General features: G+C 41.8%; 1 protein-coding gene across 2 annotated transcripts; it reads right to left on the bottom strand.

The window, feature by feature from the left end:
- Positions 1 to 3,378: 3,378 nt before the first annotated feature.
- Positions 3,379 to 24,479, bottom strand: LOC148015588 (pre-mRNA-splicing factor CWC22-like protein (DUF3245)). Of its 2 annotated transcripts, none has more exons than XM_087665378.1 (4): positions 24,276 to 24,479; positions 24,073 to 24,197; positions 4,380 to 4,474; positions 3,379 to 4,160 (listed from the first exon to the last, which is right to left on the bottom strand). In XM_087665378.1, the coding sequence occupies exons 2-4, from the start codon at positions 24,121 to 24,123 to the stop codon at positions 3,854 to 3,856; spliced, it is 453 nt and encodes a 150-aa protein (XP_087521504.1). In that variant the 5' UTR covers positions 24,124 to 24,197; positions 24,276 to 24,479; the 3' UTR covers positions 3,379 to 3,853. The 2 variants fall into 2 exon arrangements, with proteins under 2 accessions (XP_087521504.1, XP_087521503.1); XM_087665377.1 differs by having other exon boundaries at positions 24,073 to 24,194.
- Positions 24,480 to 25,863: the final 1,384 nt, after the last annotated feature.

Below are 25,863 nucleotides of genomic sequence, written 5' to 3'. Positions count from 1 at the left end.
TGTTTTTGCCTTGTGGACTTCTGCAAAGCTTTTGATATAATGCTACAAAGCATGCTCATGCAGAGACTAAAGGAGTTGGGAGTCACTATTAAGGTGCAGCAGGATGTCCTAGTATTGTATGAGTCCAGGTCCAAGCTCTAGGAGGGATGTTCAAGGATATCATCAACACTATTAGAGTGAAGTGGGGTTGTCCCCTTTCTCTTTAAGCTATACATTAATGAGATAGCAGACTATATTGTTAGATTGTGCAGACATGAGGAGATCAGTAGGATCATCAAGATGGATATTATTCAACTACATACATCCAAGACTTGGTTTACCTACCCAAGATCTAGAGACAAGGATTTCTAGCGAAAGCATCTTCTACATGTATCCCATGATGGTTTTGTGATTTAGCTAAGATACATGGGCACATACTTGTCCCCTGGAGTACCACGTGCCATTGCTCTATTGCACATATCCTCGCACTAGTTATGGATAGAGACTAATTGTTATGGAGCATATTCCCTTCCCCTAGAGGGTTGAATCTACCAGCTTGGGCTAGAGACTAAGGAGCACTACATATGCAAGTGCCTAATAAACTATGAGATTAGAGGGTACTTCCACTATTTGTTCTAAGAGGGATTCATACAACTTTCTAGGGTGATGGACTTTTAAGATCAGTGCCTTAGACTTTTCCTTTTGAAGCAATGCCAATTAGAGATCACCTCTTACTCAAGGGAAGTATGGTGGGGATTCACAACACATGCTTGCTGACTTTTTCACATTTGTACATATATCTAACACCTCATAGCATACCCCAAATGGACTCATGGCTCCATCACAAGGAGCCACCTTAGACAAAGCACACCCCCATGGCCCTTGACACTTTAGCCTATCCATGATGGATACACCCAGGAAAGAGATCTTGGGATGATGCTAATCCCTAGAGTAGTTCCACATTGGATTAGATCCCTAATGCTTTTTTAGTACTTTTTAGTCATCTGTTGTTTCCTAGCTAGATATTTCCTTTTAGATTACAATTTATTTATTCTACTTGGGAAACATGAAAGTCCCTTGAACTTCAAATGTATATTTTTGTCTCATAGGTTGATTTGGCCTTTTGTAGACATTAATACAACTTTCACTCACTCACTCACTCACTCACTCACTCACTCACTCACACACACACACACACTCTCTCTCTCTCTCTCTCTCTCTCTCTCTCTCTCTCTCTCTCTCTCTCTCTCTCTCTCTCTCTCTCTCTCTCTCTCTCTCTCTCTCTCTCTCTCTCTCTCTCTCTCTCTCTCTCTCTCTCTCTGTGTGTTCCTTCTACCAATATGGTATTAGAGTAGGATTCATTTTTTAATCGCACATTAGTGCCATACTATACTTCTCATATACTACTATCCTCATGTTTATCAAAAGTAGAAGTCAAAAGCAAAGAAGAAGAGGAAAGTGGAGAAGAATGCACAATCACTAAACTCACCAACACACACAGGTACCTTCATACCCTTCCCCACCACACCTCTACCATCACATCTAAAGCAAGGAGCTCTCTATTCTTCTCCTTAAGTTGTGAAACTTGAAACTATGACATCTACCCATAACTTATGGTGTGTAGCTCCAAAACCTTATTATGTTTATCTTCAAAAAAGATAACATTCTTAATGACTATTAATATTTAGTTTTCAAAACTTTGCCTCTTCACAAGAGTCTTTCACATGCCTACCAAAGACCATCCTAGAACTTCCTATTATCTTTGAATAGAAAGCCTTTCTTCATTAGCCTTGCTTCCTTCTCATTATTGCACCATCAACAAGCACCCTTACATTTGTGGAAAATTTTTCAAGGACCAAATTTCCAAAGATGCAACTATTGCTTGCACTAGAAGACCTATGGGGTGTTATCTCCAACAACAAGTCTCGAACAAAAGGTCTTGAATTGAAGGCTTGGAAAAACAAAAATCAACAAACAATGGATCTCATTGGTCAAGGGCTTACTTATTGTCTCATCCAACACATCAGCCTTAGCTTGATAACATAATAAAATTAGAGTAATTTGGAAGGTGTATTTGGAATTAAGATACAAAACTCAAATGCATTTTAAAAGCTTATTTTATAATTTAAAAATGGATTACAATGAGAAACAAAAGGACCATCTTGCTTACATTCAATTCTTTAGTGCATCAACTTACACCTTTAGAGTGATGTAACAAAGACAAGATGGCTATGTTAACAATGAGTATTTAGCATATGAGGAACAAGCCTCCACAAGCAATATTCTCACAAACAAAGTGTCGCTTTTCATATTGGAAAGTCAACCAGAAGATCAAAGTGTCATTATGGTAGTCACATCAGGCAAAAGAAAGCCCAATGCTTCATAAAGTTAAATAAGGAAGAACAAAATCATGCTAGCTAGGTAAAAGAAGTAGAGGATGAAGATGAAGCTATCACTATTACTCAAGTTTCTATAGAACCTTCTAAACCCAATCAATCCTAACATTTTCTACTCTTTGAGTTGGATCCTTTAGCTAATGTTCCCCAAAATGATTGTAGTTTTTTTTAATTTCTCTTCTTGCAATATTTCAACTCATTTGAGGTCAAAACCACGACAATAAAAAGCATAACCTCTTACCCTAATCTTTTTCCTTGTAAGAAGTCACAATTGAACGAGGAGTTTTACATGGTTAAACCTTACTTCAAGATTAGGGAAGTGGTAGAAGGTTGCACCTTCTTGTTGTTGGGGCCTTTGCCCCAAAGAAAGGTGTACTTGATATTTTGTAGCTTACTTGTGTGACCAAGCTCTTGCATTTTACCCTAGATGTTATGGGTCAAAAGGTATTGCTATAAGCCTATAAAACTTTATAATTGGGTCTACTACTTTTATGAGATCAATTAGCCCCCCCCCCCCCCCCCTCTCTCTCTCTCTCAAATTGCCATGTGCTAGATTCAATTTTTTGAGCATAAAAAATGTGATCTTATGATAAATTTATGAGATTTAAATGCAACATACATATTCCTTGTTAATACAGCTGGCTGGCCGGAATCTAGTTTTCTCCTTGTTTCACCTATCTATCATCTTTTAGACAATGCTATTTCAATGGGAGGGTAAAACATTTATATGCATTGAAGTCCGAATTAAAGTTTACCATTGAAGCTGCAAACATTGTACATTCTACGCCAATCTAGATCACGTGGATTTATGGTCATAGAGAGCGAACTTCTTGAAACAAATCAAAATTTTGTAATCATCGCTTAGAACTTCTATTGATACTTCTTTTAACTAACCTTCTAAGGCTAAAATATTTGGCAAATGTAAACCACAAAGGGCGCTCACTGCTTTCAACCACATTGAGAATTCAGAAATATCATGACAAAAGTGAGCGATGCCAGGATCAGTCATGTACAAAATTGTAAGACTCGGGTGGGTCTATACAGCTATGCACTGTCGCTGCCACCTCATGGAGTCTAGAAACAAACAATAATACAAATAAATCACCAGAAGCGTGCTTGGCTTTGTGCGTGTTCGAAAGAAAACACACACGAAGTAGTAAGGTAATTCTTTAGACAAGTATCAACACAAGGACTTGCCAAATGAATACAGAACCCACGTACTTTCACAAGCCCTGTTCCTATTGAACGGACCAATAGGATATAACAGGGCTCCTCCCCCGGATACCAAAACCAACAAAGCTCAACTCCTGCAAAATGAACACTGCTTTCATGCATGTAAATAAGATTAGTAAACACGCTTTCCACCATGGCCACCCACTGTCCCTTGAGAAGCAGCAAGATATATATGCGAGGATATTTGGCCTGCTATCACGGCTTTGCTTTTCCACAGAGCCACCTTGAAAGCAGCAAAAGAATGCCTATTTAGCTTGACCTCTCTTCCTTTTCTTCTTTCCATTTGATGATGATGATTCCAACCATATCAAGCGAGCACTCGAACTGGGCTGCTTCCTGTTGAAAACAGATGTTTTACCATCTTCTTCGTCCTCCAACTCGTTATCATTCTGCTCCGGCAAGGCTGACTTTCCAGTGCTTGATGATTTGCGTGGAAGAGGAGCAGAATTCTCCAGTTTCGAGGCACCTAGTTTTGCTCGAAGCTTTTTCTCGACAGGGTTCATGGTGCTGGCAACTTGACTATGAGAAACATACTTTGCGCCCAAACCCAACCTGCATATTTCAAAGTCAGAGACAAATGGCACATTCACATCAGGGAAAAAGGGCCAACAAACAGACAGAAGCACACCCAAACTTGTGACAAAATGCCATGCTCTACTTTGTGACAATTGCATGCAGGTCTGCATTGTGGGAATATCGTTGTGCAGTGGGCTTTACAGAATTGAGGAGAGAACTTGAAATGCAAAGAGACAAAAAGGAAACTGTATGCACCTTGCTGGTCGTACATCAAACCTTCCTTCGAAATCTTCCATATCTTCATTTTCAGATTCTTTTCCACCAGTCATATTTTTGACCCATTCTTTCGCCTGCACACCATAACAATGGACATCACTATAAATTGTTTAAAAAAGATGATCCCTCTCGGTCCATAAAATGCACTTAAGTTGTATAGAGAGGTATCAAATCTGATATGAACTTGAGAGGACATGATTATGCTCTTCAAGTTGATACACTTTTCTTTCTAACAACAAAAGGTTGACATTGCCAACTCCCCAACCCTCAAAAGAATGCATTGCATCAAGAAACCCACAATGCAAGTCTGCTCACAGGTTTAAGGCAGCATAAACAGGATGGCTCATCTAATGAGGCACGCACTAGACCAAATCCCCAATGACCCAAAATAAAGGAGAAGCAAGTTCAAGATTTACTTTCCAATTCCTCTCAAAGCTTATTGTCATTCTTAGTTCCACATGTTGCTTAGCCACAAATGCATGCTACTTTGCACCCTGATAAAACTCCATTGATAGGAATGCCACCTATACACACCATATATCACACCTACCTACAGGTTAGTACACCTGCCTCTCTTGGGATGGTTGTGTTGGGTATCCCCATCACACCCCGTCCCAGGACCCACAGCCACTCAAATGCAGCAATATCCATTCTTTGCTTTTTGTGCCGCTCCAACATGGGGATATTGTTAGTGGACATTTGTGTCATGCACAGTCGTCTCCTGGCTGTGAGCCTCAATCCGAGTCAGACGACGAGGACATTAGGAGCTCTGACATTTCAGCCATCTGTCATTTTATGTGTCTTGACAAAGGTGGAACCCTTGCATTATAGTTCTAGCCTGTTTAGGTGTGTGTTCACACTAGCAGCATGTTATTTTCCGTTGTGCATTCCAATTTTCAGGCTACCCACTTATTGTGCTCACTACAAGGACTTATTGTGCTCACTACAAGGATGGCAATCCAGGCTTTTGCCTGATTTATGCTGGCAAAGTCAGCCAGATTTCCTGCATATTCTTGTATCAGAACGGCCAGTTTTGGATGGACAGCCTGTCAAAGGAAGTCCTCACTTGGCTGATAATTCATTCTTTTCAGCAATTTGCAAGGTTCAGCACTCTCTGTCATCTGATGAATTCTCTATCAAACCTAATGCGGTGTCTGCAATGACGCTTCGGGCTGCATGCAAGGACTAGTCCATCCACTTCTTATTCAGGCTTCAGCATTCTATTCAGATCAGCGCGTTTCTTTCCTTCTATTTTCTGTGTTTATATCAGTCTCTCTCTTCCCTTTTCTCTCCGAATTCATGATGTTCCTCTGCTGCGCATGGTATCATTACCGAAAGAGAGGACCCAAAGTTTCTACAAAGAGGAGACCACACTCTACTTGCTCTTTTGTGCAGATTTGTCGTGAAGACTGCAGATTAAATGTTTTGCACTGTTCGGGCCTTCTTCTGCGTATGTGAAGCATCTACACCATACATTGCAATTCGGCTCAATAGGTCTGATGACACCGACAGGGAAAAATGTCCCAGCTGTCAAGATCACAAAGAAGACTGAAGATCAAAGCCTCAATCATCTAGAAGAAAGAAGCAGGCCTTATTCACCACCGATCGTTCTATATGTTTCTAATAGGACTCCTACTGAATGACCCTGCATGGCCATTCTCGCACCATCAATGCACTCTCTCCATCATCCAATAGGCATTCTCCATCCTCTAGTGTGTTCTTTGTCATCAGCCTAGTCCATTGCCCCCATTGACACTTCAAGCTGTATGCAAGGACTTAATCAGTCCGCTTTGTATTCAACATTCTACTCAAATTAGCGGAGTTCTTGTCAAAAACGGCACCAGCTATAAAGGAGAGAAAACAAGAGATAGTGAGTGTGTGTGAGCTGAAGCAAGAGAGTAGAGTGTGTTGAGAAACCACTTCTTCAGTTTCCACACTTCAATTAGGGTTTCACATTAACAACCCGAAAAAGGACTGGTGTCCACATTTTGGTCATTTTCGTCATTGGGCGCCCACTCAATGGTGCGCCACCCTAGACAACTTATGCCTATAAATAGGCTGTCACTTCATTCATTCTTGAACCACTTCAGTCGTTCTTCACTCCTCTTCATCACTCTGACACTCTTCTCTCTCCACACCACTATTGCCCATACCCCTACGGGAGGACATCGCAGTTTGCATGGCCAACCTTCCTCTTCTCCTTCAAGCGCCCTATTCCCATCACTTTTCAAGCTGCGTCTAGAGGCTCCACCTTGCTGGCATCATTATTTGACAGCTCGCGACTTCTCTCTCCCACTTGGCAGCATCAATCTGCTTGCATTTGGGTCTTCTCCACCTAGCATCATCTTCCATCAGCTTGGCGTAAACATCCTCCATCTCCACACAAAGTCACCATCTACATTTGGCTGTCTGGAGGCCTTCCCCGTGCCTAGCGTCATCATTTCCAGCTTGGCGTCAACACTCTTCTTCCAAGTAACGGTCTTCAGGCACCTGGCATGAACATCTTAAGCTCCTAGTATTTGCATTTCACAATCTGGGGACATCCTCCACATCTAGCGTCATCATCCAACACCTAGTGTCAGCATCTAGACTACTCTCCTTGTGTTTGACAACTCCAACACACTCTCAGATTCGTGTTTGCTGCCCACGCCATCTCCTGGGCATTTGAGGACTACGCTTCACTCCCTCAACAATTGTCCTTCTCCTTCCAGTGATTACTCCGATAGCCCACTGCCCAAAGGACTATGTTTCACTCCCTTCACTGTGTTGATTCCCCACAAATGTTGCAACCTGAGTCAGACAGGACAATGCAATTATCTTCTAAGCTTCTACTCCACTATATCAGATTTTCTTCTCATAGCATGATTCAGTGCATCATCACCGTGTTCTTCTTGCATTTCTAAGTTTCTCTTCTCTCTCAATATTTGCCGTACACACTGTGTTTCTCTTTGCAAACCCTATTGTCTCTCTAAGTTCTTAGTCATTTTTTGATATGGTATTGGAGCCAAAGGCGCTCATTGAGCCACGAAGATCATCTGCATCAAAGAAGGCAAAGACACGTTGCATATTCAACATCATCTACTAACTTCTCCCTTTCCACTACATCACAGGGAGACAGAGGTATCCTCCTCTTCCTCTCTCTCCCACCCTCCCTTTTACAAGATTATACTCTGGTGCTATAACTTCTCCACACGAAGATGGACAGACCTTTGGGTGCTTCTCTTCTAGCATCACTAGACTCCACCAATGCTTGCCAACATGGACCTTTGCTCCATACACTGCCAGAGTACACGGATCTACCCCTAGGTACTTGTGTTGCCACCTCTCCCATCTGGGCCACAATTTATTATGCACCAGCTTTCAAATTTTTACATTCAAGGCAATAAGACGCATCCAATGCGCACTAAGCCCTATCTGTCAGAAGTGGAGCAGCGGTGGAAGCATAAACATGTGCTGAAATAAACTGCTGAAACACAAGACAAAGAACACGATACAGATGAGAACTCAGATGTATGCACGGGAAATGGAATCCATATATCTGAACACGAGACAGTCGCATACAACAGTGAGTCACTGGCTGTGTGGGCACTGGCACTGGCTCCTCTCTCCACAGAGTCTGCAGATGGTGAAGATGAAGTGACTGACTGAGGAGGAGCCACTGAGTATAAATAGGCTGAAAAAGTGGGGAGCAATAATGCTGGTCGGACAGCATTAATGCTGGTCGGACAGCATTAATGCTGGCCGACTGGTGCATAAAAATGCCCCAATGGCATAAAATGCCACACCAGAAAAATACCTAAAATACCTAATAAAAATGCCCAGCCCAGATCAAGCTCAGACTCACACATGAGCTGACAAATACTCTGCTAACACCCTCTCTCAGATCATGGGTGATCTGATACAATACAATAGTACAATGAAAAGGGATCATAAACTATACAACAGAGAACCACCAAGTAGAACCATGGATACCCAAGCAGTGGGTGATCAAGCCACCACCAAGGTGCCTCGGAGAGAACCTGATGTCGATGTCGATCGTACCAAACACTTGAAAATAGAGAAGATCATAGCATGTCTCTGTGTCCATCACCAATGTCTCGCAGTAGCATACAAGACCAGCCTGTCAAAAATGCCTCTGAACATAGGTGACCATGGATTCCCCACCTTTGGCCAGACCGCCAAAGTGTCCCCTCATGTGAGCTCTAGACGAAAGCCTCCCGCTCTCTGTCAGATAACCAGCTCAGCATGAACCTGGATGTCAATCCCAGCTCCAGGATTTGATTCCGCCAGACTGAAGTCGATGCGTCAGGGACGTCCCTCTCTGGAACCTGTGCACCTGTATAAAAATATAGATGAGGCGCGGCTGCCCCATCTGAACACCCGCTCACACTCCCTCTCTGGCACAAGAGAGTCGTGAGGGATGACCTCATCACCACCACTAGAAAGCAGCCGAGGAAGGGGCCACTAAGCCCTTCCCGCGATCCAAAGAAGAGGATCCCTTCCGCGCCTTGGACTTCAGCTTGGTCGGAGGATCGGAGTCGGAGTCTGATGAAGGAGAGGACTCATCGGTAGAGTCAACATCCCGCTTCGTCTTCTGCTCCTTCTTCCTGGAAGCCGCTAACTTCTTGCAGTCCTTCCGCAAATGTCCCTTCTTGCCACAGTGGTAACACTGGGCCTTCGACTTCTTCTTCCCGTCACCCCTCTCTGAAGCTACATAAGCCTCACCTCCATAATGTGCCGGAAGCCGCCCCTGTAATCTCAAGGATGCCTCATGCTCAAGAAGCATCGAGGTCATATGTGTAAAACTGACAGGAGTCGATGATGTCTGCGCCCGCAAAGCATTGGCCACTCCATCAAACTCCGGGGGGAGCTTGTAGAGGACCGTCCCGACAAGATGCACAAACCAAGCTTTCATGACAGCACTCCATGTGAGATAATCAGGTCCATGTAACTTATCATCAGTGGAAGTGCACGGAGGAGCCATATGGAGAGGATAAGAAGAGAAGTAGAGAAGAGATGGAATTTAGAGAGGAAACACAGCCAAAACACAAGCACAGACTACAGAAAATGAGAGTTCACATGCAATAGAACCCAAAATCTGATCAATAGAAGACAAAATCTGCTGCAAAAAGTCAAAAAATCAGTCAAAAACTGCCAAAAACAGAGAAAACGGCAGCCACCCAGCCACGAGAGATGCTGAATCAGCAAAACCCAGGCTGTAAACTGGAGAAAACAGGTAGAAAACTGTCGCCAGCAGCTGCAGATGAAAAACGCAGGCAGCAGAGGGTGCGTAGGCAGCAGAGGGTGCGGAGGTAGCAGGCGATGGCAAAACTGCAAAAAACGCAGGCTGAAAACAGCCCCAAAACAGGTCGCCTGGCTGCAACAGCAATCGTCAGATCAGCAGGGGTACTAAACAGTCCTGAAATCAGCAAGAAAACACAGCAGAAACACAAATCCTGAAAACTGATACCATGTCAGAAGTGGAGCAGCGGTGGAAGCATAAACATATGCTGAAATAAACTGCTGAAACACAAGACAAAGAACACGATACAGATGAGAACTCAGATGTATGCACGGGAAATGGAATCCATATATCTGAACACGAGACAGTCGCATACAACAGTGAGTCACTGGCTGTGTGGGCACTGGCACTGGCTCCTCTCTCCACAGAGTCTGCAGATGGTGAAGATGAAGTGACTGACTGAGGAGGAGCCACTGAGTATAAATAGGCTGAAAAAGTGGGGAGCAATAATGCTGGTCGGACAGCATTAATGCTGGCCGACTGGTGCATAAAAATGCCCCAATGGCATAAAATGCCACACCAGAAAAATACCTAAAATACCTAATAAAAATGCCCAGCCCAGATCAAGCTCAGACTCACACATGAGCTGACAAATACTCTGCTAACACTATCGAGCAAAAGAAGAATCATTAGGCGCCACAACCTCCTCACGACCGCTGCAATGCGCTATGGAGGTTGCTTCTACTTATTCTAGGGTTTCAAATGTAGTGACAGGTTAGGTACGAAGATCGAGAAAATAAGAGTTCCTTAGGCGTGAAGAGACGCAGAGAGTGGGAGAGAGCAAAGCAGAGAGTGTGCACGATTTTAGGTACAATGACGAGTGTGTACCTTAAGGTTTTTAGATAGATATATATGTGTTAGTATAAGTGCTAAGGGTGTGTTCACACCCAAGCACATTTCAGGAGGGCCTTTATTTCCAACAACCTCCCACCTAAAGGCAATGTGCCTTAAGAGGAGAAAAGAATCAGCTAAGTCTAGGTATATACAATTCTGAAATACATATATCTATCTAACTCCCATCATCTATCGGCAATGAGCAAACCGTTCTGCTAGAAGACCCTTCGTGAGAAGGTCTGCAGGATTATCATCTGTATGCATTTTGACAAGCTCAATGCTCTTGTTGTCAAGTACATCTCTAATGAAGTGGTACTTCACCTGTATGTGCTTTGTCTTTGCATGAAAGACAAGATTCTGTGCTAGCATGATAGCACTCTGACTATCACAATGGAGAACAGGTAACTGTGTGATGCCAAGCTCTCCCACCAGACGTGAAAGCCATAAAGCCTCCTTGCATGCCTCAATGGCAGTCACATACTCTGCCTCTGTAGTAGACAATGCAACACACTTTTGTAGCCTGGAGATCCAAGAGACTGCTTCTCTTGTGAAAGTAAACACATACCCAAAAGTGGACTTTCTACAATCTGCATAACCAGCATAGTCTGCATCCGTAAAGCCAACAACAGATGCCTTCTGCTTTCCAAAGCACATGCACAACTCCTCTGTGCCTTTGCAGTATCTAATAATACCTTTCACTGCATCCCAATGCTTCTTGCCAAGATTCGCCATGTATCTGCTAACCACTCCCACTGCAAAGGCAATGTCAGGACGTGTAGCAACCATAGCATACATCAAACTGCCAACAGCTAAAGCATATGGTATCTTGGCCATTTCAGTCTTCTCATTATCAAATGTAGAACTGTCCTCTACACTAAGTTTCACATATGGAGGCAATGAAACCCCAATCGTTTTTCCCCCCTCCATATTGAAATGCTGCAAAACCTTGGAGATATACTCCTACTGAGATAGATAGGACAATCCTTTTGATCTATCTCTGAGTATTCGCATACCAAGAATGTGATTTGCATCACCAAGATTCTTCATGTCAAAGCTGCCATGAAGACTTGACATGAAGAATCATCCATCCCCATCATCATGCCCCACTTCTCCATTATCAAATTCCTCCATATTCCCTCTTCTATCACTGCTGTTTTACAGGACAGCAAGCCTGTAAATTCATTACAGCACCTCCTTTTCAAGCTCTTTCTTCCATTTTAGCAACAAGAAGCAAGCCCTATCCATGTACTACTGTTCAACGATGGAGAAGGCTGATTTCCCCTTTTTTCTTCTCTCATACTGTAAAGAAATCAATTCTTATCATTGCATAATAGATAATGCGTGTGTGTTTGTACATCTTTGCATGATCTTGTGAGAGTGAGAATTACTTCTTCTCACTCTCAGGTTGATTGTAACTGAGTTCTTCCCTGAGGGACTTGGGTTGAGCAGAAATACATTCCTTCGGGGGGGGTTGCCCATCTTCAACCCTCAATCTTGTCTCCATTACTTTCACATTTTTATGGCTGTAATTTTGTGAGTAATTTTCATTTTCAACTTTAAGTGTTCATTCTCTTTTATATTAAATCTCGAAAACAAGCGAATATCATAATTGTTAAGCATACTACGTTGTTCGGGGCGTTTACAATTTTTGTGAACCTATCTACCACAACAAGAATCGAGTCATATTTATTTGATTTGGGAAAATCTGTTACAAAATCCATGGACAGAGAAGACCAATCTCTTGCTAGAACGAGCAAGGATGCAAGAGATCATGCGGTTGTAACGAGGTACCTTGGCACTGTTGCAGATATCACATGATTTTATATACTCCTTAACTTATTTCCACATCTGGAGCCGCCAAAAATCTCTTGAAATAAACTCTAAGGTCTTATTAACTTCAAAGTGTCCTACTCGGGTGTCATGGCACTGTTGGAATACCTAGAGTCTCGACTTTCCTGAAAGGATGTAAAGTAGATCCTTATAGTATAACAATCCATTACTTTCCTGAAACTCACAAACTTCCTTTCCTTTTCCCTCTTGATTTTTTCTCTTGACATTGTTCACCAAATCATCATGCAGCAAGGCTTCATGGATTAACTGGATCAAAGTACGGTTGTCTTGGTGACAACTAGAGATGGCTACTTGCTAGAGGTGCTCTGGCTTGAGTAGTATTACTTATTGTTGATCAAAAGCTTCTTCTCCCTTCTTAGATGCCAAGTACGATGTTCTTGATAAAGCATTTGATTGGCATTGTTGGCGTCCTAGGTGATAGGTAATGACAAAGTTAAACCTAGATAAGAAGTTTGTCACAGGGACGTGAAATTTTGAGATGCTTTAATCTTGCTAGTAACATTTGATTAAGTTATTAATCAAATGTGCAAGGTTGTTTAGCACATGTGATGCACATGGCAGTTATTTCATGGGAACAGGCCAAGGACCCCGAGGATGTGGGTGTTAAAGGCAAAAGTTGTGTTAAGTTATGCCAACTGGGTTTTGGTGGTCAGTTGATGCCAAGTTGGAACCTAGGACAATTGTTTGGCCATTAAGTGTCAGTGGTGATACTAGGGACTAGCATTGATTAATTAATTAATGCTAGTCTAAGGGTCAACAGAGGTTGGAAACCACTCCAAGTTGCAAATGGCCTAGCCAATTTCATTACAGATGGGCATGTTTAATTTTGGGCAGGGTCAAAAGGGATGAAATTAATTTTCAGAATTAATTAATTCTGAAAAATGAATTTTAATGGCTGAAAATGCATTAGGAAGGCTGCCACTTGGCAAAACTTTCCCATGCAACTAGGGAGAAGGCTGTTGGAGGGTGGTGAAAGCTGAATTGCAGCCATTCTGAGCTTGGTGGAGGGAGAGGAGGTGATCAGATTTGACTCTGAGAGGCGGCCATGATTGATCGCGCGCCGCGACAGGACAGGGAGCAGCAGGTTTTCTCTTCCGCCTCAAGAGAGGCGGCGGTAGAAGAGGAGGGCTCACCAGCCAAGCTACTGTTTTACCCCCCTTTTGAAGCTGTTGGTGCCATCAGATTTGTCATCAGAGCTATGAATCAAAAGATACATTTCAACTGATTTTCTCTCTCTCTACAGCATTCTCTCATCTCCTCCAGTCTATGCTCAAGCATTCTTAGTAATTCTCAGCCATTGGTAGTAGCAGAGTACTGCCAAATTTGGTGGACAGCAGAGAGTTTACTATTGTAAACCCTAAATTACAGCAGTAATTAGGGTTTAGCAGCCACCTTGGGACTCGTGCCATCAGTCAAAGGCATTGTACACTGAAATCAGCACCGGAAATTCGTGGAATTGTGAGGATTTTAGATACCAGCCCATCTATTGTGAACTTGGGGCAGCATTTGACCAGTTGGGGTTCCATTAGAGCAAGTCCTGGGTGAAAATCAAGGGGCAATTTGCCCGAATGCTTTGCTGATTATTGGAATAGCAAGGGGCTTTTGAATCAACCAAGGAGATCGTGAAATCTCGGCTTGTAATTCATCCATTAGCAATTGAAATCAAAGAAATACCGAAAGGGGCGCCAGTTTTGGGGCCAACAGGGTGTCCATTGTCCAAGTTTATGAAGGTAAAGTGAGCATTTCAGTTTATGTTCATTTGCTGATTGCTGTAATTAAGTGCTTAATCAGGTTAAACCACCCTATCCGAGAAGGAAGGCTGGTTTCAAAGTTACTCCAATAGGATTGTCTTTAATTGATGATGCGGGTTGTCATAACGTATTCTAGATTTTTGTAATCTGTATAGACAATAACTTTATGATTGCACCCTCTAGATAATGACGCCAAATATCAAAGGCATCTACAATGGCAAGGAGTTCTTTGTTATGGATCTCATAGTTTATCTCTGGAGGGGAGAACTTCCTTGAGTGGAATGCCACTGGATGCATATGACCATCACCTCCATGCTGGGATAAGATGGCTCCTAAGGCATAGTCTGATGCATCGGTCTCCAAGAAAAATCGCTTGGTAGGATCTGGGTGGAGTAGGATTGGGGCAGTGGTAAAAGCGGTCTTCAAGGTATAGAAGGCCTTCTCAACTTTTGGGGTCCATGAGAACTTTGAGTTTCCTATGAGTCTGGTAAGAGGTGTGACTATTTTTGAGTAATCCTTGATGAATATCCTGTAGAAGTTGGCAAAGCCAAGGAAACATTAGACATCGCGAATACATGTGGGTGTCTGTCAGTCAAGAATAGTCTTGATCTTCTTGGGGTCCATGAAGATTCCTCTCTGGGAGATATTGTACCCCAAGAATTTCACTTCTGTTTGATGGAAAAAACACTTCTCAAGTTTTGCATATAGTCATTTTTCTATAACCTTTTCCAAAACTAATTTTACATGGTACTCATGCTCCTTTGGATCTTTTGAGAATGTCAAGATATCATTCAAGTACATAACTACAAAATCATCTAGAGGCTCTCGAAAGATATCATCCATCATATGTTGAAACACTGCAGAAACATTGGTAAGACCGAATGGCATAACAACATACTCGAAGTAACCATACCTTCCACGGAAGGCTATCTTCCATTTGTCTCCTTCTCTGATTCGTACAAGATTGTAAGCCCCTCATACATCAATCTTTGTAAAGATCTGGGCTTTTCCAAGGTATTCCAAGAGCTCTAGTATCAATCACAAAGGGTATCAATTCTTGATTGTTATCTTGTTGAGTCCTCAATAATCCACACACATTCAAAGTGACCTGTCTTTCTTCTTCACAAACAGAATTGGGGCTCCAATAGGAGACTTTGAGTGCCCAATATCCCTTGGCTAAGCCCTCATCAATGTTCGTACGTAGTTCAACTAGTTCATCAAAGGATAGCCTATAGATGGTTCCAAAAGGTGGTAGAGCCCCCTCATGGAGTTCTATAGCACAATCATATGAGTTGTGTTCGTGCAAGAGATCTGCATTCTTTTTTTCAAAGACATCTTGGAATTCTTGATATTGGCTTGGTAGCTTAACTGACTCATCCTTACTAGATTCTTGAGTTGGTATATGATATATCATGTAGGTTGGTTCCTTCCTTGCTATGTGCATAAAGGCTTTGGCTCCTAGATATATCGACTTTCCTTGATTTTCATGACGTGTAATCTTTTGATTAACCCAATCAATTTCTGGGTTGTGTTTCTTTAGCCAAGGCATCCCAAGAATGATTGCATTTGTGGAACTGGATATGACATACGCGAGATTTGTGATCGCCAAGAGTTACTATGAGCGGTCCGGTTTCCTTGATAATATCTCCGAATGCTAGAGGTCTTCCATCCACGACTTCAATTGGTGCATGATCAATATTTTGGAGTACTAGAATCTGGTATCTATTCACAAAGCCATCATCAATGAAACATACGGAGGCCCCAAAGTCAATCAGAGCTTTGAGAAAAAGAATATTTCTCAACGGGATCATTTGGACTGTGACAAGAAAAGTTTCCGTGGGTGTGGCTGGGATCAAGAGACCCTTTCTTATATCAAGGTCCGATTGTACAATCTCATTTACAACCAAATATCCTCATTTTCCTGCTCGACGATGGTTGCAACAACTCTTGGGATTCTTGCCCTCTTATTTGGGCAATTTAGGACGATGTATCCAGGTTCCACAATATAGACATGGATGATTTTCTCTTCGTCTTTGCTTTTCTTGTGGGGTCAAGGGTTGGAATTTGGTATTATCTATCTGCATCGATTCAAGCTTGGTTTCTTCTCTAATTGGGGCTGAGTTCCATTGGCGGGGCCTTAATTCTTCTCACTTCTCTTGCTTCCTCTCAAACAATCTATTATCACACTGGATGGCTTGCATGATATAATCATTGAGTGTTTTTGCCTCGAACATAGTAAGCATGAGGTCCTTGATATCATCTCAAAGACCCCATCTGAATTGGCTGATAAAATACTCCTCATGCCAAGTAAGGTTGCAGACTCATAAGCAAAGACAGGGCGGTTACCTTGTCGTAGCTTCCGAAGTTTTATTTCTGCTACTCGACCAGTGTCTGCATCTCCAAATGTAAAAGTGAGCTTGCAAAGAAATGCCTCATAGTTGTAAAGTACTCGCATATTTTTTTCCAAGATTGGAGCGAACCATGATAAAGCTTGACCACAAAGCAAAGTCCCAATGAATCCCACCTTGGAAGCATCATTTGGATACCTATCTGATTGCATGTGAATATAGAGCTTTACTTGTTGCAAGAATCCCCTGAACTTTGAACAGTTACCATTGAACTTCTCTGGCATACTAATCTTGGGCTTTCTTGTTGGGGGTTAACAAACACGCGGAATCATTTGATCACTTCCTCTATTGTTCTGCAAGTCTCAAATCTAGTCTTGCATCTCTTGAAGCGCAGGGCCTAGATGCATAGGGCGTTCTATTTGAAGTTCCGCTTGTCATTCATTCAAGTCTTGAATTTTGTTATTGAAGGTTTTGAAGGGAGGCCACGATTCTTTTAAGAGTCGCCTCCATGGTGCTCAATAGGGCTAGAAAGTAGTCTTGCCAAACTGTTATGGGACCACTAGACTGTGCTCGAGAGACTAGACTTACAACAGGACTTAATAGGATATGTAGGATCCCACAACCTGAGACCGTAGGTATGGATACAAGATATCAGAATTACAAGATCTCCCTCAATAGGGATGAACAAGATACAAGACAGTACTAGACAAGATCTTGTACTATGAGATTACAAGGTGACAAGACAACAGGAGTATAATGGAAAACAAGACAAGACTAGATACCATGACTAGACAAAAACTAAAATTGAAACTTGAAGTTACTTACTTGGAGGTTTTGACTCCTTGAGCTCCCAAGAATGGCATTGGCAAGATTGAGAAGTTCTATGGCGAGCCCCTTCTTTTATAGGTGTTGGAGGGCAACTAAAGATCTTCTAGAATATTTCATGATGAAATCATCGATGATGTAGACAATGACATGGCATATCTTCTACTTCTAGAAGGTTCTATGATGACATGGCAAGGGTGGGCTCACATGGTTGGCTCGAGGATGTCATGTTAAGGATACGTTTGCATGGGGTGTGAATTCATATGGCATGAGCAAGAATTAATCCGTACACTGAATCATGGCATGTCCATGACATTCTGTACCGCACTAGTTCACAAATGAATCATATCTTACTAAACGCACGAAACCACCCTGATCTCAGTAATAGACAAGGCCATGTATTTCTACACCTTGGACATCCAAGCAATAGCACCTCCAGCAAATGTAAAGGCATAACTAGAGATGGACTTCCTACTATTTGCATGTCTTACATAATCAGATTCTGTGTAGCCCACCACTCCAGTATCATGGCCACCATAACAAAATGCATATATTTGTAGTGCCCTTAAGGTGTCTCATAATACCCTTCACACCGTCCCAATGTCACCTATCATGTGTTGTCATATAACGAGCCACAACTCCCACAACAAGTGCTATGTCAAGTCTAGTGGCTACCATGGCATACATCAAGCTGCCCACCACGAATGCATATGGGATCTTGGCTATCTTGACCTTCTTATCATCTAACTAGGGACAATCTGTCTAACCTACCTTTACATGAGAAGGTAATGGGCAGCCAATAGGCTTACCACCCTGTATATGAAACCGCTCAAGGACTTCATGAATGTACTCCTCCTATGACAAGTAGAGGAGTCCTTTAGAGTGATTGCACATAATACACATACCAAGCATATGAGAGGTATGTTTCATGTCCTTTATCTCAAAGCTCTTCTTAAGCTAAGTCGTCAAAGCATCCAACTTATCATGAGCACTCCCAACAATCAACATATCATTAGCATATAGCACCAAAAGAATAAGGCTATCATCACAGGCATTCTTCATGTAAAGACACAAACCCATTTTACTATGGGAGTAACCCTATGAATGCATAAAGATATCAAACTTATGATACCATTCCCTAGGTGCCTGCTTAAGTCCATAAAGACTTTTCTTCCACTTGCACGCTAAGTGTTCCATGCCCTTTTCCTCAAAGCCCTTAGGCTGCTACATATAAATGTCCTCATGCAAGTTCCCATAAAGACAAGTCATTTTCACATCCATTTAGTACAAGTTCAAATCCATCTACGCAACCAAGGCCAATATCAACCATAGCATAGTCATCTTGATCAAAAGAGAATATTTCATCAAAATCAACTCCATTTTTCTGTTTAAAACCCTTAGTAACCAATCTGGCCTTATATGTTGGCTTGGGCGACCAAGGATACTCTTTAGCTTGTACATCTTACATGGCAATGCATATTTCCCATTGGCCAAGGGAACCAAATCCCATGTACAGTTTTCTATAGTGAATCATACTTAGACTGCGTGGCCCTCTCCCAAGAGTGACTATCACCTTTGTGCATAGCCTTATTGTAAGTGAAAGGCTCACCAACATCTGTCACCATGACATAATGCATAGAGGGCTCAAAACAACCAAGAGGCAATCACGCTCTAGTCCAGCATCTCAAAGCTAATACAGGGCCTTTATAACCTATCCTCTCTATCCAACATCATGATCCTACACAACAAGTAGATCTTGGGCCATTACATCATTGGCAACTACAGTAGGCTATCTAATTGAAGCAAACTGGACAATAACAAGAGGCTCTTCGTAAAAGATTATCCTATGTACCTCAATCACCTACTCTAGTCTCATATACATCTTTTAATCATGGAATATAATATCATGGCTATGAATAACCTTTAAGCTTGCAAATCCCAAAGGTGATAGCCCATCTCACCTTTAGGCCATCTTATGGGCTACGCATTGATGCCCTTTAATCCATAGTTTAGACTCCCTAGGCATTTAAACTATCATTAAATGCCATTGTTTCCCCTAGTATCCTAAGCACTAAGTGACACTAAGGTTAGGGTTTCTATTAGGGTTACCTATGACGGTTAAGCCACTAGGGTTTTATTTTATTATTTAAAGACGATCCATGCCTCATTAGAACATAAGTGTGGCATTATTCATTTTGATTGCCTTTCGTACTGTATTCTCTTCCTCTCTCATCAATACATCACCTCTATTTTAGTGATTGAATTATTGTGCATCAATCAATTCATTGATTATCTTTTATTCTCTTACAATTAGTCGTGCAATTACTTTACACTTGGGCCAACAATGGTATCAAAGCCACTACCTTCATTACCCTCGCCATCGCTGCACGGCATTGCCACTAGCTGTTGCTATTGAGCTCCTTCCACTTAGCCAACTATCCCTCGAGCCATTGCTCTCATGCCGACTCTAATTCTCTCATTGGTGATTGTACTTTGTACCGCCATCTTCGTGTACTCCACCAATCATTGGCTCAAGGCTCCGCCCTACATCTCTTACGCCAACATTGTGCCACCGTCTTTGTTGATTGGTAGTTTGCCAAAAGCTCTATTTATGCACCTGTAATATTATCAACAACCCCTTCTGCACTACATCAAACAACAGATCCCTTGGCGAATATCTCACCCCTTATTGCACATCGTGTTGATGCCCTATCATCACCTTCACAAAGACAATCAATCTGCCATACAAGCCGCAAAGGTGACAGGACTAACGAACACAACGCCTCATCACCGACACGCTAGTTACTAGCCGCCAACAATCCATGCGTTGTAGTCACTGCCTTCAAAGTCCTCACACAAAAGCTGTCGACCATGTGCCAACTCATATTTCCCTGATGCGTGGACCTGCCAACAATCTTGCCTGCCTTGCCGATATGTTACGAGAACCTCCCACTACCTCCACATCACCAACAAAACCACCATATTGTTTCGCCTTTAACCGAAAAGCACCCAACACGCAAAAGGTTACAATTTCATTTTAAAAATAATTTTCTTTTGTTACCTCTTAAAAAGCTGGAAGCCCCTGTTCACACTCAGCCCTTCTCTCAAGCATAATTTTGGGCCTTCGCCCAAATGTCACACAATTTATTCCCAAATCCAAAAAAAAATTGGGGTTTGACCCAAAATCATTATCAAATCGAAAAATTTTATCATCAATCACACACAAAAATTTGGGACTTTTCATTGAATTGGCCGATTTTTGCTAAAGTTTCATACAAAAATTTGGGGCTTTTCAAAAATTCGGCATTTTTCATCAATATCGAGGCTCAATTCATTATTGAACACGACATTTGACGTCCTTCAAGTGAAGATTACACAAAAATTATTTGAATTTCTCTTCAATTTCTTGAAAAAAATTGACGCTTTTCAACATTTAAGCTCAATTTCACTCAAATTTCTTTTGAAAATTTGGGGCTTTTCTGAAATTCATCCCATATCATCAAAATCGAGGCTCAATCCACCTTGAGACATGACATTCGGCATTAAATAGGTAATAATTTTATCAAATTTCTTTTTGGGCCTTTTGCCCAATTTCACCTCCAAAGCACTCAGATTTTGGGGCTTTTGCCTAAATTCGTTTTCTTTGGCCTCAACATACACAAAAATTATATTATTTGGCTGCTCACCCTATTTTCTTTTGCTAGTCATCAGCTTCAAGTCATAGTGAATCAAGTAATAGCACCCGTGGGAAATCTACACAGTGAAGGGAGCAAAACCCAATTCTTTAATCAATGGGATTTCGAAGTAATCACTGGAAGGTGAAGGACAGCTACCAAGGGAGCGAATTGCAATCTTGAGATGCCCTCAAAGATGAGGAAGATGATCACCTGCTTTCGAGGGAGTAAAGTGCAATACTCAGATGCTAGGAAGATGGTCTAGGCAACAAACACAAATCCCAGAGTGTGTGTGAGCTGCACAGTAGCCAAAAATATCAAAAACGTTTAGAAACAAAACATCGGAAACGTGTTTCGTAAGTTTCTTTCAAAAGGGGCTAAAATAAGAAATGCGGCTTTTTTTCATATAGGGATTTTTTAGTGGTTTTAACTAGGAAAAGAGGTTTTAAACCTCTATGGAACTCTCTTGAACAAAGAAAGGCCAATCGAGCTTGAGTGATAATACATGAGAGTCAATCAAGAATAATACATCACATATCCATGATCCATTATTGACCTCGTCAAAGTTAGTCTTTAGACAAGCTATACTATGGTTCAAACCTCAAACATTATGATTCATACATATCACAAAAAGAAAATTGAAATAAACGTGTAAATAGCTCATGTACAATATGGACTAAGTCAAGTTGCAAAATCATGATTCTCATTCCAAAACAAACTAACAAAATGTCAAAATCCAAAATGAATCATAATATATTATAAGTAACTCACAAATGAGACTAAAGTCATATAATAATCAACTCCCAAGACAAGGATAGATGCTAGATTGACAGAGTCCAATAACTAAACAAAATCCCAAAAAAAATATATCTGTCATCCAAAATTTTGAGTCCTCACGAGTCATTACTCATCATCATGATCATGTTTAACATTGCCTAGCAGTTTTTAGGTCCCCCCCCCCTTTTTTTTAATCACATTTTTTACTCTCAAAAACATTTCTTATTTTAAGAAATGTATCGTAAGTTTCAAACTCAAAGAAACGCATTTCTTTGCTGCTACAGCACTGAGCTATCAAATGGAAGGAGAGTAGCCCAAATGCTGACACTAGACACCAAATGAATAGAGTGTCTCCGGGGCAGCAAGCACAAAAGTAGGGCCTGAAGAAGCTAATGCCAAGGATGAGGAAGCTGATGCCAAGTAAGAGAGAGAGAATCCAGGCTGAAAACGAAAATGTAGACAATATTGAAGTGATGCCAACAGCTTGTAAGAGTGATGCCAAGTGGAGAGGACCCAAATGGAAGCAATCTCATGCTGCCAAGTGGAAGAGAGTGTCACTAGCTGTCAAATGATGTCACCAACAAGAATGGAGCCTCCAAACGTAGCCTAAAGGGTGAAGGGAACAGGGTGCCCAAAGGAGAAGAGAAAGGGGTAGCCACGAATAGCAATATCCTCCGGTAGGGGTATGGGCAACAGTGTTGTGAAGAGGGAAGAGTATTGAAGTAACAAAAGAAAAGGAGATGATGAATGACCAAGGAGATCAAGAATGAATGAAGTGATGGCATATTTATAGGCCTAAACTATCTAGGATGGCGCACCATTGAGTGGGCGCCCACTAATGAAATGACCAAAATGAGGACACCAACCCTTTTTGGAACTATTAGTGCGAAACCCTAACTGAAGTGTGAAAACTGAAAAAGTGTTTTCTCAGCAAGATAGATCCATATAGTACGATTCATCTAGACTTGTCGAACATGTATGATCCGTCCAAGTTTTGCCTTTTTTTTCTTTTTGCGAAGTCGGCATTCAAAGAAAATTTATTTTCTACTCTACTCTTTTCCTCTTTCTCCTCATTGACCTCTATCTACACCTCACTTACCACCTCTTCTTCTACCTCTCTCTTACAAGCTCCTCTACTTCTCTCTCTCCTCCATCCACTTATCTCTAGACTCTACCTCTACATCCTCCTCTTCCTCGTGTCTTATCCCCTACAGCTCTATTTCTATTTTATCTTCCTTTACCTCCTTTTCTTTCCCTTCCCTTGCCTCTACCTATATCTCTATATTATTTACTCCTTTTACAATGCCTAAGTCTCTTCATGAAGCCTTCGCATTATACACAACTCACCTTGCGTCTTAGCCTTAAGTTTCTTTTTGTGTCTACTATCTACTCCTTTTTGTACTTGCCACTTGGCACTTGTGACTTGCTATTCTATGATCCATGAATCATGATCTATCATTGTAGCTAGCTTTTTTTTAAATCTATTGTACATGTCTTCAATCTAGGAAATAAAATTGAATCTTGGAAATTACTTGTGACTAGAGTCTTGGATTTACAATTTATCTCAACCTCTCGTCATATTCATGACTCGTTGTCGAAAATTAAAGCAAAGACATTTATGGTTTGTAAACTGTATTAGTATTGGATGGATAATGCCTTGTGATTTCCTCTCGTAATAGCCTACTTGATTCATGATTTGATGGTGGTCCTATCCTTAGGCTGGTCATTCATTAGGATTCTTAGACTAGTCAAGCTAACTATCCCTGGGCTAGTTAGGCTAACTATCCCAAGTAGGATTCTTAGGCTAGTGGAGCTAGGATCTTTGGCTCCTAATCTAGTTGGGCCCTTAGATAGGCTAAGTAGAATCTTTAGCTAGGCATTCTATAAGCCATTCTTCACTTTTTCTGCTGCACGTTCTCCAAATTGTATGTTTATCTTAACCTTTAGGCTGCACCAAAAACATATCAATGTGAAGCAATGGTATGCAGGTCATCAAGTATTCCTCCAATACTTACATGCTAGCCTTATACATCAATTAAGGACTAACCTTGGAGGGAACTACTGATCCTGACCGGCCTGGCAAGAAAGGACTATAGATATACTTTTTCGACGGAGTTTATCCATTGCGTTAGAGGCTTGTGCGAAAAGCACACCCCATTAATAGAACATCTCCAGCACAGTGCACGTTATCATGTCAGTGGTAAGCAATTGAAGTTTTGCATTTGAGCTAACCATGGCGAAACTCATCTCCTGTCTAGTTTATTTCAAACGAGTTCCGATGTGCGTTGGAGAAGCGATAACGCAACTTACCAGTTGGAATGCCTTGTCGGAAACCTCGATTTGCACCGGTTGTCCCTTCATATGAGAGTTAATCAAGGTACGACGACAACGAAGCCTCTCGTCACAACCACTCTTCTAAGGCGCGGGACGACCTGCTGTAACAATTTCATCATTAGATATGGTCCTGCTGTTATATACACAAAGTGCTAGAGAGTTGAATTTTGGATTAAAACCTCTAAAACGATCAACGAGTGGCAGCTCGGTCGGCAGCAAAACCGCCAAACCAATGGCAGGTTTTGAGCTCACAGTCCTTGCGATTCAGCAACTCTGTTGGTGCGGATAACCCTCAGGATACACAATTGGCCATGAAGCTCAATTAACCCTCCGGAGGGTTTAAGGAGCACAATTTGAGCTGAAGCCCAATTAAAAGCGTTCCATTCAAGAAAAATAACATGAGATATAATACTTTATCTATGCTTCCATACTACTTTATTATTTCGGTTGCAGGTTCGGTGATGTTCGAAGCCCCAAAATCATCCCAAACCTAGCCAAAAACTCCAAACCTATTTTAAACTTCCCCTTTCGAACGTGATTTGACAAATGCTTTCATGAAACTCTCTCTCTCTCTCTCTCTCTCTCTCTCTCTCTCTCCTGTTGCAGGCTTGCAAGTTGACACAATCTATATTATTTTATTATTTTGGCTATAGGTTTGGTTATGACTAAAGCCCCAAAATCATCTTAAACTTAGCCAAAAGCTTCAAACCTATTTCAAATCCCCCCCCTTGATGGTTGTAGGTTTGGTGATGTGCCTGAATCCCTGAAATCATCTCAAACCTAGCCAAAGGGTCCAAACCTATTTCAAGTCCCCCTCCCGCATAGCAAAAAGCTCCAACTTATTTCAAAAAAAAACCTTCCTTGATGGTTATAGGTTCGGTGATGCCCAATGCCCCAAAATCATCCTAAACTTAGCCAAAAGGTCCAAACATATTTCACATCCCCTACCCCCCTTGAATGTTACTTGGCAAATGCTTTCATGAGAGTACATGTGCACATGTGTGTGTCATGTTGCAAGCTTGCAAGTCGATGCCATCTATATTACTTTATTATTTTGATTGTAGGTTCAGTGATGCATGAAGCCCTAGAATCATTCCAAACTTAGCTAAAAGGTCCAAACCGATTTCAACCCCCCCCTTAATGTGACTTGACAAGTGCGTTCATGAGAGTGCCTCTCTCTCTCTCTCTCTCTCTCTCTCTCTCTCTCTCTCTCTCTCTCTCTCTCTCTCTCTCTCTCTCTCTCTCTCTCTCTCTCTCTCTCTCTCTCTCTCTCTCTCTCTCTCTCTCTCTCTCTCTCTCTCTCTCTCTCTCTCTCTCTCTCTCTCTCTCTCTCTCAAGCTTGCACATCGATGCCATGGTGGGAGAGTTCCCAAAATCATCCAAACTTAGCTAAAAGGTCCAAACCGATTTCCAATCCCCCTCCCCCACCCCTTAATGTGACTTGACAAGTGCTTTCATGAGAGTGCTTCTCTCTCTCTCTCTCTCTCTCTCTCTCTCTCTCTCTCTCTCTCTCTCTCTCTCTCTCTCTCTCTCTCTCTCTCTCTCTCTCTCTCTCTCTCTCTCTCTCCCCCTATTGTAAGCTTGCAAGTCGATTCCATGACAAAGATGGCTTTCTACCACGAGCATTTCCTTCATACTACAAATGATGGATTTATTGTTCGCCTGAGATACATGGACACCGACCTTTCCCATGGGATCAAATGTACTATTGGCCAGCTGCGCACCTCCTCACATCAGCTAGAGATTGAGACTGGCAGATATAGATCC

This window comes from Lygodium microphyllum, chromosome 24 (assembly GCF_053477565.2).
Source record: "Lygodium microphyllum isolate KBCC chromosome 24, Lygodium_microphyllum_v1.1.10, whole genome shotgun sequence".
Lineage (NCBI taxonomy): Eukaryota > Viridiplantae > Streptophyta > Polypodiopsida > Schizaeales > Lygodiaceae > Lygodium > Lygodium microphyllum.
This window is presented reverse-complemented; position numbering and strand designations above follow the sequence as displayed.

Bases quoted from the DNA above. Each gene is read 5' to 3' on its own strand.
- LOC148015588 (XM_087665378.1), bottom strand. From the start codon at position 24,123: ATGAAGGGACAACCGGTGCAAATCGAGGTTTCCGACAAGGCATTCCAA. The intron at 4,475-24,072 runs GTAAGTTGCGTT...TATGGTGTGCAG, and splicing joins CCGACAAGGCATTCCAACTG to GCGAAAGAATGGGTCAAAAA. The intron at 4,161-4,379 runs GTGCATACAGTT...TGAAATATGCAG, and splicing joins TTTGATGTACGACCAGCAAG to GTTGGGTTTGGGCGCAAAGT.